The sequence below is a fragment of the Staurois parvus genome, unplaced genomic scaffold (assembly GCF_062004578.1).
Source record: "Staurois parvus isolate SC_StPar_1 unplaced genomic scaffold, SC_StPar_1.0 ptg000961l, whole genome shotgun sequence".
Lineage (NCBI taxonomy): Eukaryota > Metazoa > Chordata > Amphibia > Anura > Ranidae > Staurois > Staurois parvus.
Window position 1 is genome coordinate 1,934,210 of NW_028318757.1, and position 18,333 is coordinate 1,952,542.

The following is an 18,333-nucleotide window of genomic DNA, read 5'->3' on the forward strand; positions in this document are numbered from 1 at the left end:
TATGTGCAATTAAACTATGGCAACATCTAATGTTTTTGTAGTATTATGTTCAGCAGACTGTGTTCTTCTATTGTTGTGACATAGATGACGTTCAGAGCACATTTTATGCCCAATTCATGCAAAACTCCATGTAATCCCAAGGGGTTCACATACTTTTTCTTGCAACTGTAACTACGATCCCTTTTAGTACATCACAAAGGGATAATAAGGAGATACATAAAATTCACATACTATTATAGCTAGCCCATTTATTAAAATGAGTTTTTATTAAAATGCATCTTTTAAACTTTGTTTTTATTTGCTTTTATATTTATTTCTATTAATTTTTTATTTATGGTACAATAATCTACCTTTTTCATTACCTCATTGATTTATTCATTATTATTAATATTTATTTTCACCTCCATTGTTCCATTCTATTTATTTTTAGATTTAATTGTCATTTTCTATTTCCCTTCTATCGAATATGCCATTTTTTAGATATATGTTATTATATGTATACATACACACTTGTATACTTTTTAACCCAAAAGCATTAGAGCTATTCTCTCGGGTGTTTTTATTTCTATTTCTATTTCTGTTTTTATATCTTTTTAATACTTGTATTAATTCCTGTACGATGCAGGAAAACATGTAGGTCCTTAGGACCCAGGAATTACTTGCCTCCCTCCCATTCCCTTCACACTATAAAAATGTCAGGGTTCTACTGGGGCTCAGGTCTGAAGGTCTAATGCCTATTGAGCATGCTCCGAAATGCATTGCCGCCCCTTCACCTGCTACATCTGACTCTGCTCTCCAAGCTTAATTTTTGATGCACAGGCATATCCTGGACTCTACTTCCTGATCCTATAGGCATAGTTTGCTGCTGGATGGCTGGATGTCCCACCTGGATCTAATAACCACATGATGAGTCTTTTTAACCGTTTATCTTGTAAGTGCAAATTTTCCATTGTTTACTAAATAAATTGTCAATACTGCACTTAGAGGCGCCTTCCTAGATTTTTCTTGTCTTCCAGGAGTAAAGCCCATCTGATCAGGTTTGATTAAAGAGGGATGTATGGGAAGGAGTCTCCAAGCAAAAACGTTAGCATACAATTTAACGTCATTAGAAGTTGGTTCTTTACCAGGCTTAGGTATGCTGACAATCTATTCACTGAACACTGCAGATGCAAAAACAAAAGCAAGGATGGGGCACAAACTGTTCTAAAAATTTTTGTAGTATTTATTAGATAGTCCATCAGGACCAGTGGATTTACCCTTTGGGAGAGACATAATGGCTTTTGTACGTTCTAGAGTAGAAATAGGTTTGTTTAAAGCCTCTAGTTGGGATGTTGAAAGAGAGGGCAAACATATCGATGCTAGAAATGCATTTATTGCATTATCTGTAGGTTGAGAAGCATTGTGATCAGTTTTTAAGTTATATAGGGAAGAGTAACAGGTAGCCAAAGAATCTGCAATCTCTTGAGGGTTGATAATTTTATGGTTAGTCTGGGGGGGTTATAGAAGATGTGTAATTTTGGTTTGAAGTGTGCGTGCTTTGAATTTTTGAGCTAGTAGTTTTCCTGCTCTATTACCATTGGAGTAATGTCTGATTTTAGATAGTTAAGGTGTTTGCCAAACCTCTCAACCAATAGAAGCCAGAAATCTGTGTGAAGTTTGTGGAGCTTATTAGAGAGTTGAGGAGTCAGAATGGATTTATTATGAAGATCCAGCTGATGAATGTCAGCTAGAAGTTTGTCTATTTGTTGTGTTCCCTGCTATTTTACCCTTGCACCCAATTGAATAATAATGTCCATTATTAATGCCTTATGGGCATTCCATAAGGTGAATGGATTACACTGTTCAACAGGTAAAAAGTTTTGGGCATAAAATTAGCTAATCTTACTTAATTTTGGGGTGCTGAAAACGAAAATGACCCTAAAAAATGTTGATTGGCTCTAGTTTCCATGATATATTCACCCATCTAATGACGTAAGCCATTCAAAATTATGATGCAACTTCAGCTGCATATTGCGCAATTGATACTGGTGACCAATAGAAAATTGCATGTATACTGAGATGATGCAATATTAGCCTTTAATTGCATCACTTCACTGCATAAAAGCTGCAGTATCTGTAGCTGATTGTAGTTCGACAGCGTCTTTACATTTCGTTTTATGCTTATATAGGCTACTCAGTAATGCCTGGAACTTGTGTGAATAAAGCAGATAATTTCTGCTATATCTGCGGTGAAATAACTTTTATCTCACAAAAAAGGAGGATAACAGGAATGATTAAGAAAGCCTACAACTTGTATTTTGGCTGCAAGATAGGAGACCAGGACAAGAGCTGGGCACCACATATATGCTGCAATTCTTGTGGGACGGCACTGGAGCAATGGTTGAATGGAAAAAAGGCATCTATGCCTTTTGCTGTGCCAATGATTTGGAGAGAGCCAACAGATCATGTTAGTAATTGTTACTTTTGTATGGTGCCTCCAATTGTAAAAGGGCTAAATAAGAAGAAAAAGTTATCTGTGCACTATCCAAATATTCCATCGGCAATACGTCCAGTTCCTCATGGAGAGGGGCTACCAATTCCTAAAGCCCCAGAATCCTTCGTGGTTGAGTCAAGTGAGGAAGAACCTGAAGCGTGTAGTCACGTGCAGTTGTAAGAGATAGCCCTTTCCTCGAATACAAGAGAAAAGCCAAGAGAAGCAAAACCGACACAAACTGAAGACAAAACTAGTGAGAATCCTAAGTATTAAAATGATTCAACTTAGCTTATGGCTATAATTTTTCTTGGTAATCCTATGCAATATATTATGCCATTTAGGCTTTGTTATGTAGTCAATATCACTTGCTTTATATTTGTGGAAAGACATCTATCTATATAATTATTGTGCATTATGTAGTCATTACGCCTATAGTAGAAAACGTTCCGTTTACAGAAAAACTAGAGCCAATTGACAAATTTCATTGTTATATTTGAACTCAGAATGTGAAATTCATTAAGAAATGGATCCTTTTGTTTCCAAAACTGGCAAAAAATAAAAATTTGTTGAACAGTGTTACCGATTGAAGTACTATTTAAATTAAAAATTCAGTGAGATGTTTAGTAAACTTTATGTAGCATGTTGTTGAGTTTGTACAGTTTGGGAATTGGTTCTCCAAATATAAGTAGGACTCTGAATTTGTTTCTTTTTCGACCATAGAAATCTGGACATGGTCAGACCATGTTATATCATAAATGGAGGAAGAAGAAACATTTTGTAGAGTAAATTTTGTCTACTAGAAACATATTGTCACGTACCTTATGGGAGACTGAATTGATGAGGTTGGCCTCACTTGTGTCACTAATCCTGAGCCCGCTGAGGTTGGAACAGAGGGCGTCTAAGGACCAGGGGGACAAGAGCGCCAGGGTTTGCTTGCGGCTCTTGCAGATGATGACCTTGATAAGCAGGATATCCTCTGATTTGGGTACTGTGGAGACAGACCAGGCAGGTACAGTGGATTGCCAGATGCACAGCAGAGCCAGGTATGTATCCAGGACACAGGACTGGAACGGAGTCATAGGATGGCCATGGTCATAACAGTCAGGCAGCGCGGTACAGGATCAGGAGGAAATGCCAGAGTCAGGAACAGAGCCGAAGTCAGGAACTGGGGGAGCAGGAGAGTACTCAGAGTCGGGTCAGGAACAAGCCGGGTCAGAACCAAAGGAAATCGCACAGGAAACAAGCAGGACACGGGGGAGCTGAAGACCAGTCAGCACTGAATGAGCACGGAGGTGCTCTTTAAATAGCCTGCCCAGTCCTGACAGGCGCGCCTGGGTCCTAGTGCCTGCCGGTGCCGTTATTGGTGACAGGCGCGCCTGGGTCCTAGTGCCTGCCTGCCTGTATGCCTTGTCGGGATCCTGCACATGTGCAGATTCATGTGCTGCGGCGGTCTTCTTGTTCCATGACATTGCCCTCCCCTATGGGCAGCCTCCGGATGCCCACTAGGGCTCGTTTCTCAGGATGACGATGGAGGTAGGCTTGAATTATCCGTGGGGCATGGACATTAGTGGATGGTTCCCAGGAGGTATCCTCAGGTCCATAACCCTTCCACTTGATGAGGAACTGGGTCTGTCTGCCCCTCTTCCTACAATTCAAGATAGCCTCCACTTCGTATTCTTTATTTCCATCCACCAACAGTGGAGCAGGTGCCTCAGAATTCCGGTTGGGGAACCTACTTGGGACATGTGGTTTCAGTAAAGAGCAATGAAATACCGGGTGGATCTTTAGGTTAGCTGGTAGTTCCAATTCAAATGCTACAGGATTGACCTTTTTCTTGACGGAAAATGGTCCCAGGTATCTCGGACCCAGCTTTTTGGATGGACAATTTAATTTCAGATCAGCTGTGGACAGCCAGACTTTATCCCCTTGTTTAAGTTTCAAGTTGCCCCTTCTCTTTCTATCAAAAAAACTTTTTGTTACTCTCCTGGGCCTCAGAAATTGTTTCTTGTAAAATTTTGCTGTTCCTCCTGAGGAACTCCATCCTTTCTTCTACCGCTGAGACAGCGGCCTCCACTGGTATTTCTGGAAGAAAGGAGGGGTGGTATCCGTAGTTAGAGTAAAAGGGGGATTGTTTGGTGGCGGAGAGGATGGAATTATTACATGCGAACTCCACTAGAGGAAGGAGTGATGCCCAGTCATCCTGTGAATATGAGGAGAAGCATCGGAGATATTGCTCCAGCGTTTGATTTGTCCTCTCCGTTTGTCCATTTGTTTGAGGATGATAAGCAGAGGAGAAGTGTAACTCGATCTTTAATGCCTCACACAGAGCCTTCCAAAATTTAGATGTAAATTGTACCCCACGATCCAATACAATATTTAAGGGAACACCATGAAGCCTTCCAATTTCCCTGATGAAAGCAGAAGCTGTTTCTGTAGTGGAAGGAGTCCCTTTCAAGGGAATGAAGTGGGCCATCTTGGACAAACAATCAACTACCACTAAAATAGTGGTGAATTCCTCAGATGGGGGAAGTTCCACGATAAAATCCATGGAGATCATGCTCCAAAGTTTTTCTGGTACAGGCAGGGATTCCAGCAGGCCCCAAGATTTGGCTTTATCCGACTTATTCCTCAGACAAACTGTGCACAATTTCACATAGTCCTGGCAATCTCTTGCTGCATTAGGCCACCAAAAGGAGCGAGAGACTAACTCCGATGTTTTGCGAATTCGAAAGTGACCTGCTAAGGGGTGGTCGTGACATCTCTGGAGAATAAGTGCTCGAAGTCCTTCAGGCACAAAGATCTGTCCCTTGTGGAAGTACAGGCCATCCTTAAATTGTAGATGCATATTTGCAGGAGGTGGGATATTGTCCTTGGCTTCTTTTATTTGCATTACAAGATCCGTTTCAAGAAGTAGAAAGTTCTTGGCTGGCAAGATTGTATCAGGTTCAGACTGTACAACTGGGTCAGGAAACATGCGGGAGAGCGCATCGGGTTTACCATTTTTTGAACCAGGACGGTAGGTCAGATGGAACACGAAGCGCGAGAAAAATAGTGCCCACCTAGCTTGTCGTGGCCTGAGTCGTTTTGCGGTTCTCTGGTACTCTAAATTTTTGTGATCAGTAAAGATGAGAATAGGAAGGGCTGCTCCCTCTAGTAAATAGCGCCCTTCTTCCAATGCTGCTTTGATGGCTAGTAATTCCCTGTCTCCCACATCGTAATTTCTTTCAGAAACGTTCAATTTCCGGGAGAAGAAGGCGACAGGATGCAGAAGGGATTTGGGCCCCTGCCTTTGTGACAGGATGGGCACTACCGCATTTTCTGAAGCATCAACTTTGTGGATGAAGGCTAGGGCAGGATGTTTCAGGATGGGTGCGGTGGTGAACATGGTTTTTAGCTGTTCAAAGGCTGCTTGGGCCTCAGGAGTCCACTTGAAGGGCACATGTTGCCAAGTGAGCCGTGTCACTGGCGCTAGGATTCCCAAAAAGTCCTTGATAAACTTCCTATAGAAGTTTGCGAAGCCTATAAAGCGCTGCACAGCTTTCCTATCTTCAGGTATGGGCCATTCCAAGACGGCAGACACCTCCTGAGGGTCCATGGAGATGCCTTCAGGAGTGATCACCAGCCCGAGGAATTGGATAGACTGTTTCTCGAACTCATTTTTCAGCTTTTGCATAGAGATGGTGTTGGCGCAGGGGCGGACTGACAACTCATGGGGCCCCCGGGCAATAGGGGATCATGGGGCCCCTCTGTCCTTGCCCAAACTCAAAAAAGCCTATGATTTGAGGATTCAAAATCTGGAAGGATGTTCCAGGATCAAAGGAGTTTCAGGCCTTCCTCAACTCTCGTGATCACTGAGGTAGTGCCATTATGTGTAAATGACTTGGCTTAATAGGATATCCCCAGTAATAAGATATGTTGTGATTCCGTAAAGCTTTAGTGATGGGTACCAAAGCTTTGTATTTCTGCATTGTATGCTGGGATAAGTCAGCAGTTATATAGCAGCATATTTTGCCGGGCTACCTTGAGAATTGCTTAAGGCACTTTATGAGTATAAATGTTCCTTGACTGGTAAAAATTAACCCGCATGATGACATCCCTGGGTATGTTGTCTGGTAGATGGGATGGTTTTGGCATGCAAGTGTATAATCCAAACACACACGTTCCTGTGTTAAAAATGGCTGTGTGTATAAGTGAGTGCTGCAGTGACCGTCGGCTGGAACCGAGCAAAATCAGCAAGGAAAAAATGTCACCAGCACACCGAGGATCACCAATATGGGTCCAAAGTTTTTAATAAACCATCACATAGTTACAGCAAGGCAACTGTCAGGAATGGACTTGCCAGTAATGGTGGGACTCACCTGCCTTGTGGGCTGCAGTACCAGGGCTGGCCAGCGGGTGCTCCCAGCAATCAGAGACTCAACCCTGCAGCCAGCCAAACACCTGAAGCTGATCATGCAGGTGTATTTAAGGGATGGCCAGACCTGCAGTCTCTGCCTTGGTGTGTGTTTTTCCTGGGCCCTGTATCTTGTTACCTGCATCCCTGTTCCTGTTCCTGTCCCTGTCTGACTGATTCGTTGCTGACCCTGCCTGATCCGGACCTCTGCTGACTTCTCCTGTTTCATCCCTGGCTTGTGACCCCAACCATTCTCTGCCTGACCCCCTGTACCTACCTGCCCGATTGTTATTGACCCGGCCTGCCTGACGCTTGCATTGTATGTACTGTTATCTGTGGGTGGTTTGGTTTGGTTCATTTGCACTGTGTTATGTTTTAGTATTGCACTGCGTTTATGTTTGTATTGTTAGTCTTTAATAAATTATATTGTTTATAACTTATCTGAAGCCTGCTTTTCCCTGCGTCAGTCACATACCTCTGGTCACACCCCGGAGCCCTGACAGCAACGTTTTGGAGTCTCGCAGGACCCCTTCATCAGGCATGTGACAGGCAGGACCCCTTCATCACATGCCTGATGAAGGGATCCTGCGAGACTCTAAAACGGTGCCTTGCTGTAACTATGTGATGGTTTATTAAAACCTTTGGACCCATATTGGTGATCCTCAGTATGCTGGTGACATTTTTTCCTTGCTGGTTTTGGCATGCAGTAAATTCTGTCAATTATCAATTCTGTGTCTGTGACTGAAGGTAGTACAGCACTATCATTATATGGCACCTCATGGTCACAAGCGAACTGCTGCAGTTGAGTGGCTTGTACAGATTCAGGGACGCCTCGCAGTTTGACTTTATTGCGCCATGACCTGTCCACCAAAACTGACACTTTTGCTTTTGATCTCTCTACCTCGTCATCTTTTTCATTATGAGCATCTACCAGAATGTTGTAAGATGAGGCAAACTCTCCCATTTTATGCTCAAGGTGATCTACTCTGCATCCTAGTTCTTGTACATCAGCTTTGAAATTTTGGACTCAAGCCATCATATCAGCATGTAGGGAGCTTTGCAGAGACCAGCATGTCTTTCATAGTAGTGTCTAATATGGGCTGGTTAGAAGAAGAAAAAGAGCTAATTGGAGTTTGCATGTTCTCCCTGTGCCTGCGTGGGTTTCCTCCGGGTACTCCGGTTTCCTTCCACACTCCAAAGACATGCTGGTAGGTTAATTGGCTCCTGTCTAAATTGGCCCTAGTATGTGAATGTATGAATGTGAGTTAGGGATCTTAGATTGCACACCCCTTGAGGGTTAGGGACCAATGTGAATGTACAATATATATGTAAAGCGCTGCATAAATTGATGGCGCTATATAAGTACCTGAAATAAATAAATAATAGTATCTCCCAGCTCATAGTATTATCAAGAGTGATATGGCCAGTGCTCACCTGTGAATTGTGAGAAGCAGGAGAGAGACAAGGTTTGGACTTTGCAGGGCTCCCAGAGATCAGTGTGGACATTCCAGGAGGCAGAGAGGGTGATCTGCACTGTGCCCTGTCAGAATGCTGGCTCGGAGAGGCAGAGGGAGAGCCACCGTAGGAGGCTGAAGAGGAGCTGCCACCACCATCTTGAGACCTGCTTCGTGGTGCTGGAGGGAAGAAATGTTGAAGTTTCTTTGGCTGGGGGACCTCTTTTTTTTTTTTTGCAGGTCATGGCTGGATGGTGAGCGAGATCTCAGAGAGCTGGGGAGGCAGTGGGTGTAGCGATAGATCGCCTCTGTGATCGTGGTGATGTAATCCAAACCCTGCCCACATGTCTTTCATGATTCCCCTTGAAAACATTACGTGCCGTAATAAAATGCGTTGGAGCAGGGTTTGAATTATGTCAGTATGTCCATAAGCAATCTAGCACACAGCGACAGCTACAAATATTGCTACATCTACCCACTGATTGTATACCTCGGTACATGAAAAGGCACCTTATACATGTGAGAGCAACATACTTGCAGGTTTTATTAATAAAGTGCATTCAGGATAAGATACTATTTGTGAATTCCTTACATGTTACATGTTGAGTTGAGAGGAGGAGATTTGTCTGAAACATTGGACCCTTAACTGGAGAGGAGGAATTGATTCCGGTCCTGGTTGCAGGATTTTAAAAAGCGCTTTTGACCAAATACTTGGTGGGAGGTCATATTTTTAAGGTAAGAGTCCACCTGGTGATGGTCTGGCGCTGGAATTTATGCTGTATGTGTACACGGAGGGGACGTTTTGGCTGCGAAGCACTTTTTTAGTTTATCACTGGATTACATTTGGACTTTTTGATTTAATATTGGGACATTTGTTAATCATTATATATACATATGTGTTGATTTATTTGCACTGGAATATATGATATTAGTTATAGTATTTGGAACACTTTTTGACGTTTTTTGATATTTAACCCAGCTTAAAGGATAAGTTCACCTTTCGTAACATGTTACATGTAACCAATATTCAGGATGTAACATGTTACGAAAGTACCAGCCTCTGCAACCTCCACCCCCCCGCCTGCCAGGATGTAACAGCTTGCAGGGATCTTCTCCCCCTGCTGTCACAATTTTTTTTAAAATGTGGCTGTTTGGGGATCTGCCCGCCCAGCCGCATCCCTCATTAACAGTGTTCTGTGAATAGAAAGCTATAAGCTCCAACAGCCTTTGTGGCTGTCAGCTTGTTCTCCATGAACTACCATGGTGCTGTGGAGCACTGTGGTAGGTCATTGTGTCTTCCTGTCAGAATGCATCTGTCTGCTCGTATGAGGTCATGGGCACACAGAGAGGTCTGCAGGAATCCTGCATTGCACCAGTGATCTGCTGATCACTGGTGCAATGCTTTACAGGCTCCTAAAACAAAAATAGTAAATGTACATTTTTTTACCTGCCAAAAAATGTGCATTTAATTTTTTGAGTCAAAAGGTGAACTTATTCTTTGAGACAGAAAGTGTGCTGCTTGGCAGAAAATTAAGTGAAGAAAAAGACAAAAAAACCTAAGGGCTAGTTCACACCATAAAAACAGTGCGGATGCATTTCTGTATGCGTGTTTTTGATGCATTACGGTGGGTTTTTGATGCATTCCTGTTAATTTTTTCCCCTCATTTTTTCTTCAACTTAACCTGTTTCTGCCCGGCCAATAGCAGAATGATGGCTGACTGGGACTCTCATCAGTCTCGGTGGGTGCCATATGACGTCCTTCTCGGATTGGACCACGCTGTGGTGAGATCTGTCATCGGCTGTGTACCTCAGACACAGCCAATGACAGATCTGTTTACCATCCCGTTGCCAGTACCATGTGACTTGCTGTGACCAATCACAACAGGTCACATAGCAATTGTAAACAATGGATGGCTTCCTTTCATGCCATCCATTGTATACAATTGTATCACTAGTTGTGATTGGTCGCAGTGATCACATGTACAGACTGGGCCAATCACAGCCCATCTATGTCATGTGATTAGCTGTGGCCAATCACAGCTAATCACAAAAAAAACCTGAATTAAAACATTTCATTCAGTTAATGGCTTGCTCACAATTCTTTGCTATAAGCAATCATATTGTGTAAAACAAAGAAAACAAAGTACTGATCACTTTCCGTAAGTAGTACAATGTTACATTGTATATTATACAACTCTGGTCACCGTGTCATATAAAAAAAACTTAAAAAAAATTAATTAAAAAAGTAGTAAAAATGTAATAAAAAATAAAAAAAATTAAAACATTATTATTTTTTTTCGTACTGTCACCAGTCAGTGTCCCTGATCACCGCCACACCACTTATATGATGATGCTGTACTGCACTGGTGACAATATGAAACTGAAAACAAAATAGTGAAAACTTTTTTTTACATTTCTTCATTTTCCAAAAAATGATGGCAAAAAAAAAAATCACAACTGGCCATGCTCCTTACTAAATACCTTGGACTGTCTTCTTTGCAAAAATGGGTCATTTGGGGGATATCTGTACTGTCCTGACATTTTTAGGCCTCAAGAAATTAGATTGGCCATCAGTACTTCAGGACTGATTGATTTTCAGATATACACTATATTGCCAAAAGTATTGTGCCAGCCCTCCAAATCATTGGATTCAGGTCCTAACCACCTCCATAGTCACAGGTGTATAAAATCAAGCACCTAGGCACGCAGACAGCTTCTATAAACACTTGTGAAAAATTGATCGCTCTCAGAAGCTCAGTGAATTCAAGCATGGTACAGTGATAGGTTGCCACCTGTGCAATAAGTCCATCCAGGAAATATCTTTGCCACTAAATATACCATGGTAAACTGTTAGTAGTATTATAACAAAGTGGAAGCAACTGGGAATAACAGCAACTCAGCCACAAAGTGGTAGGCCATGTAAAATGACAGAGCAGGGCTAGCACATGCTGAAGCGCAATAGAGTCAATAGCTAAAGACCTCCACATTAGCACAACAACAATGCATAGAGAACTTGGTACTTGCCTGACTGCATTGTACTAAGTGTAAAGTTTGGTGGAGGGGGGATTATGGTGTGGGGTTGTTTTTTGGGGGTTGGGCTTGGCCCATTAGTTCCAGTGAAGGGAACTCTTAAGGTGTCAGCATACCAAAACATTTTGGACAATCTGATGCTCACAGCTTTGTGGAAACAGTTTTTGGAAGGCCCCTTCCTGTTCCAACAAGACCGTGCACCAGTGCACAAAGCAAGGTCTATAAAGACATGGATGAACGAGGTTGGGGTGGAGAAACTTGACTGGCTTGCACAGAATCCTGACTTTAACCTGATAGAACACCTTTAGGATAAATTAGAGCGGAGATTGCGAGCCAGGCCTTCTTGTCCAACATCAGTGCCTGACCTCACAAATGTAGCAGAATACTTCTTGGTAGCTCTGAGGAAAGGGATTCGTCCCCAAAACCCTGCCCTTTGTTGCGGCCATCTCTATTATACAAAGCTTTGCATACATGCTATATCTGTAAATATGTTTTTGTATTTTTAACTTTTCAATAAATCTTGGATAATGCACTAGGTGTTTGCGCTACCTGTTTGCTCTTTTTGGCCTAAATTTATGACAATTATTTATTTGCAAATTTTTGTAGCAGAAACAAAGAAAACTGTTTTTGTTTCAAAATTTTCTTTTTTCGTTTAGCAAAAATTAAAAACTCCAGTGGTAATTAATTACCACCAAAAGAAAGCTCTATTTATGTGAACAAAATTATAAAAGTTTAGTTTGGGTACAGCGTTGCATGACAGCACGATTGTCATTCAAAGTGTGAGAGCGCTGAAAGCTGAAAATTGGCCTGGGCATGAAGGGGGTAAATAAAGACATGTGCATCCCATTGCGTTTTTGGTGCTTTTTACCACGCTCCATTACAGTTCAGTGCAGAAAAAATGCAGCGCGTTCTATTTTTTCTGGAACGCACTGGTGAGAACTATGACATTAGAAACCATGGAACCTACTATCAATGCATTTTTGATGCAGAAAAATATATAAACTTTTTGGATACAACCTAAACATAAAAGCAACCCAACATCTATACCTCCTACTATCAGTGACCTGGAATCTAATCCGGAATCCCAAGGTATCCCTTGTGTAAGTGCTGACGTGACTAAAAATGTGGATATAACAGAAGAACTTGTAATCATCAACTTGTCAAATCATAAACTTTCTGAACCTGAATTAACCATCCTCTCCAAAGGCCTTACATTCTGCCCAACCACCAAATTGGATCATTTACAATTATTGTCAGATATGGAGGATTTCTTCAAGAGACTAAGGCTCAAAGAATATTTCCACAGTAATGAAAGGAATCCTAGGACAATGGAGTGCTACACAAAGAAAAAGAACAGCTGCTTCACACCTCCACAAGGACTCAACCCCAAACTGGACACCTATATTGACAGTTTCAGATTGCGAGCTACATCCCTGATATCCACCCAGCAAAAGAAAATTCTGTACAATCTTTCACCACTAGAGCGAAGGGCTTTACATGATTTGCGCAATAATCAGGCCATCACCATCAAACCAGCGGATAAAGGGGGAGCAGTTGTTGTGATGGATATAAATACATACAAGAAGGCCAGAGGCAGCTGGAAAATGCCATATACTATAAGAAACTGGATTATGATCTGCCCCAGGACTTTACAAGGCAATTAAAAGGTCTCATTAAAACGCTTCCAGCCCACCTACATTGATAACTTATAAATGCGATTCTGGATCATCCAGAAATCGGGGACTTCTACATGCTGGCCAAAATCCACAAGCCAGGAAATCCAGGCAAACCCATCATAACAGGTATGAATACACTCACCGAACAAATCTCAGGCTTTGTAGAAAATATTTTAAAACCGTTAATAAAGAATACTGCTAGTTTCCTGCAAGACACAATTGACTTTCTGAACAAGATCAACAACATACAGCAATTACCATCTAATACACTTCTAGTGACTATAGATGTAGTATCCCTGTATAGTAATATCCCTCACAAGGATGGATTAGCTGCATGTCACAGATCCTTATCATCCTCACCAAACCACAAATACACTCCTGAGGATGTTACACAGCTCATTGAATTCATACTTACACACAACTACTTTACTTTCAATAAAGACATCTATCTTCAATGCATGGGTACTGCGATGGGAAGTAAAATGGCACCCCAATATGCCAATTTATTTATGGCTGACCTGGAGGAACAATTCCTAAACAGCATGGAACAAAAACCATACAGATACTATCGCTATATTGATGATATTTTCATCATATGGACAGAAGGTGAAGAATACCTAAAACAATTTTACTCATTGATCAATACTTTTCATACACACGTCAACTTCTAGTCACCACAGTATACATCAGGGATGATACGATTCACACCTCAATATACAGGAAACCCACTGACAGATGCAACTACCTGCATAGTTCTAGCTTCCACCCCCAACACACGAAACGTGCCATCATACACAGTCAGGCCATTAGATACCACCGAATATATTCTGACCCAAGAGACAGAGATAAACATCTCAGGATACTAGCAGACTCCTTCCATAAGAAAGGTTACAAGGACAAAACTATCAACAACAGCATAAACACAGCCTTGAGAACCCGAAGGGAAAATCTACTTCAGTACAAAGAGAAAAAAACAAACAACCGTGTACCTCTAGTAACCACATACAACCCAGCACTAGAAGGAATAAGAAAAACAAAGATTTACAACCCATCATAACAGAGGATGGAACTCTGAAAGAAATATTCCAGCAACTACCAATATTGGCCTTCAGACAACCCCCCAACCTCAGAAATAAACTAATCAGTAGGAAACTTCCTTCTGATTATAATGTCACAAATAATAGAAGCAACTCCTGCAATAAAAAACGCTGCAAACTGTGCAACCAAATCAATCCATCAAAAAGTGTCAGACACTCAAAAGGGATCTTCAATATCTCTGGATCATACAACTGCACCTCTAATAATGTTGTGCAGAAAATGTAGCAAAGGATCTTACGTTGGCGAAACAGGACAGAAGTTGCAAACAAGGATGAATTTGCACAGACATACCATCAAGGAACATAAAGAAGATTACTTTTGCACACCTGTAGGACACCACTTCACACAACCAGACCACACTTTGGAGACTTCAATATTTTAGTTCTTAAAGGAAATTTCAAATCCATTCAGGAAAGAAAAACTTTGGAACTAAGAATGATAATTCTATTTGACACAAGAGATAACAGCCTGAATTTGGACATGGGATTCCTCAATCATTATCCAGCAGTTTTATGACGATCTCCTCAAGCATGACTGCCTCTGTGAGTGTCGTCCCCGTCACACACACACACACACTCTTTGCTTTGTCTTATCTCTGTTCTCTTTTTTTTCCCATCCCCTACATCTCTTCTAATATTCTGCTAAACCTTTGTGATCAGTACTGCTTGGACTTGAAGAAGGGGACACTCCCCGAATGCTTGTCCTCAAAATTGTAAGTGCAAATAAAAAAAGTATCACGGACAGTACTCAGTTGTTTCTGAAGCAGAAAAAAAAAACCCACACTGGACTGCATGTGGTGTGAACTGACTAAAAGAAGAAAAGTAATGAGGTCACCAATTTAACAGGTAAGCTATTTTTAATACTGCCTTAAGGCTCCTCAATTTTATATAAGCAGCAATTTTTTAAGCTTTATAACAAGATTTTTCCCATTATCTTTATTATACCTGTGTCTTATAAGCAAAGTATACTATATATTATTTGTATTACATTAGGCATAATCAAACATTGGTTTCTCTTTTTTTTTTTTTAAATAAACTTCTGTATTGGATTTGTAAATTGAGTCTACATTTGTGCATTGGCAAACCGTTCTGACGACACAAGCAATCCTTCTCAAAACTACAAGCGCCAAGCTTCAGCAACGGACATGACGCTTTGAAATATAGGGCGTAACCCACCCAATCACCCCAGATTGACAGCCTTGTTACCCAATGGCCATGCTGGAAATGCTCTTCCCGGCCTATCGTGGTATAGGGTGGATCCCTTCCTGAAAAAAAATTGCAAGATGGCGCTAAGAATCTGTGTATGAGGACACGATCCCTCCACAATTCGCCATGAAGGGAAAGGAACGCTCCCCGGTTAAGGCCAAGCGGTCCCGGGGGGCGGAGGAGTCCTCTCGCGAACGTTGCGGAAAGAAGTTAAGCTCCACAAGCTGTAGCAACGACAGCGGTTCTGTCGCCAAAAGCTCAGAGAGTAGCAGCGGGCGGCGCGGCCTACACCTGGACAAGGGGCTCTCCAGTAATCGAGATTATGAGTCCTCTGCAAGAGCCCCGGGATTGCACAGCTACGGGTCTCCTGTTGCCAGCAGCGGGAGTAGCAGCAGCAAGGGCGCTGACAGAGGCGGTGCGGTAGCCCGGAGTTCAGACAGCCGCGGAGAGGCCGAATACAAGTCGCTGCGGATCAGTGAACTGGGCTCATCTCTGAGTGATGAGGCGGTGGAGGACGGACTCTTTCACGAATTCAAAAAGTTCGGAGACGTCAGTGTGAAAATCTCCCGCTCTGGAGACGAGCGTGTGGCCCTGGTGAACTTTAGGCGTGCCGAAGACGCCCGAGCAGCCAAGCACGCCCGGGGCAGGCTGGTTCTCTATGACCGGCCGCTAAAGATAGAGGCGGTGTACACTACAGGCAGCAGCCGGCGTCGGAGCCGCTCCCCTGGGGACAAGGAACCGTATAGTAGCTTATCGGCTGCAGTGTCTTCATTACCCTCTCACCGGCACCCGCATGGCCAGCGGGGCCTCTCCCCTGGAGGGCTGGGCTACAGGGACTACAGGCTGCAGCAGCTCGCTCTGGGCCGCTTGCCTCCACCACCTCCCCCACCGCTCCCCAGGGACCTGGATAGGGACAGAGACTACAACTTCTATGAAAGCCGGATACGGCCTTCCTACCCACTAGACCCACGTCTTAACATCCGAGAGGACGATAGCACGGAGAACGATATAAGAGCCAACAGAACTCTCTTTCTTGGCAATTTGGACGTCAACGTGACAGAGAGCGAGCTGCGCAGGGCTTTTGAGAGGTTCGGAACAATTACTGAAGTGGACATCAAACGAGCCATCCGGGGGCAATCCTCTACCTACGGATTTATCAAGTTTGAGAATTTAGACATGGCTCAAAGAGCAAAACTAGCCATGGCTGGTAAACCTATTCTCCGCAACTGTATTAAAATTGGCTATGGCAAAGCTACTCCCACCAGCCGGCTGTGGGTGGGAGGTCTTGGACACTGGGTCCCAATGGCTTCGCTAGCACGTGAATTTGATAGATTTGGCACCATTAGATCTATTGATTATCGTAAAGGGGACAGCTGGGCTTATATACAGTATGAAAGTTTGGATGCTGCTCAGGCCGCTTGTACTCAGATGAGAGGTTTTCCACTGGGGGGAGAGCATAGGAGACTTCGGGTGGACTTTGCTGATGCTGATCATGTTTATCAACCCCCTTATCTTCAGCCTTTACCTTTACCCCATTATGACTTGGTGGGGGATACTTTTGCACATAGAGCTCCAGATTCTCTTAGAGCCAGAGAGCGTACATCACCCTTGTTATACAGGGAAAGAGAAAGGGAATTGTATGGAGATTCAGACTGGGTGCCACTTCCCATTAGAGACCGAAACAGAGTTCCTTATGATTCTTTGGAAGCATTAGACCGCCGAGTTGATGGCTGGTCTTTGGAGAGGGAGCGAGAAAGAGATGGCATAAACAAGGAGCAGCCCAGAAAACGGAGGCTGGTTGATGAAGCTCGTCATGTAGACAGGTCACCTGAAAGTGACCGTTCCAGAAAGAGACACTGTACTAGTCCTGACAGAAGCCCTGATGGCAGTGGAGGTCGTGATAGTCGTTACAGTGATACAGATCGTGCAAACAACAGGACAGATCAGTCCTCTCCTTCCAGAGACTGGCGGGGAAGTCTTGAAAGGGGAATTGAAAGCAAGCGCGATCGAAAGAATTCTAGTCCTGTTGAAAGAGATCGGAAACATCGCATTATTGAAAATAAAAGTCCATTAAGAAAAGATGAGCGGCTTGAGTCCAGCAATAAAGTGAAATCACCCCCAAAACAAGAAGCAAACCAAAATCTTTGCTTGGCTTGGCAAGGGATGCTACTGCTGAAAAACAGTAATTTTCCGTCCAATATGCATCTACTCCAGGGTGATCTTGCAGTAGCAACTGGCCTATTAATTGAGGGATCGACAGGCGGAAAGGTTGCACAGTTAAAAATTACACAAAGACTACGTCTCGATCAGCCCAAGCTGGATGAAGTGACACGCCGCATCAAAGTAGCTGGACCCAATGGATATGCGGTTCTGCTTGCTGTTCCAGGTACAACTGAGAGCAATTTTACTGGTGATCAAGCAAGTTCTACTCAGCGTCCTTTGAGAAACCTTGTCTCCTACTTAAAACAAAAGCAAGCGGCAGGAGTCATTAGCCTTCCTGTGGGAGGCACTAAAGATAAGGAAAACACAGGAGTTCTTCATGCTTTTCCACCCTGTGAATTTTCCCAGCAGTTCCTGGATTCCACAGCTAAAGCCCTCGCCAAATCAGAAGATGACTACCTTGTTATGATAATAGTACGCGGGGCATCGTAATTCAATGTTTGTATTCAACATTCTGTTCTTTGTATTATGGGATACAGTACAACCTTTTTGTTATGGTATTGCTAATCCATTCTATGTGAAGTGATATTGTGCCATGCCTAGCTGAAGTTATGAATAGATCTAGTATCCTTTATTGTAGAACGTCTTTGCTTTTTTTTTTTTTTTTTTTTTTTTTTTTTTTTTTTTCTGCCATAACAAAATGGTTTTCTAAATGCTTAAATGTAGTCTTCTATACTCACTAGCTGTTGACCTGTAGAGGTCCATTAATTTTGACTTTAATAGTGAAACATTTGTAGGTCTTTAATTCCTTTACCTATACAAGTTAATTCTTGCTCCGCTTTAA

At 42.7% G+C, this 18,333-nt stretch overlaps 1 protein-coding gene across 1 annotated transcript; it reads left to right on the plus strand.

Moving 5' to 3' along the window:
* The first annotated feature begins 15,398 nt into the window (after window positions 1-15,398).
* Window positions 15,399-18,131, plus strand: RBM15 (RNA binding motif protein 15). Its single transcript, XM_089657079.1, has one exon. The coding sequence runs from the start codon at window positions 15,456-15,458 to the stop codon at window positions 17,979-17,981; it is 2,526 nt and encodes an 841-aa protein (XP_089513205.1). The 5' UTR covers window positions 15,399-15,455; the 3' UTR covers window positions 17,982-18,131.
* Window positions 18,132-18,333: the final 202 nt, after the last annotated feature.

What these genes read in the sequence shown, in the direction of transcription:
- RBM15 (XM_089657079.1), top strand. Translation starts at nt 15,456, where the DNA reads ATGAAGGGAAAGGAACGCTCCCCGGTTAAGGCCAAGCGGTCCCGGGGG.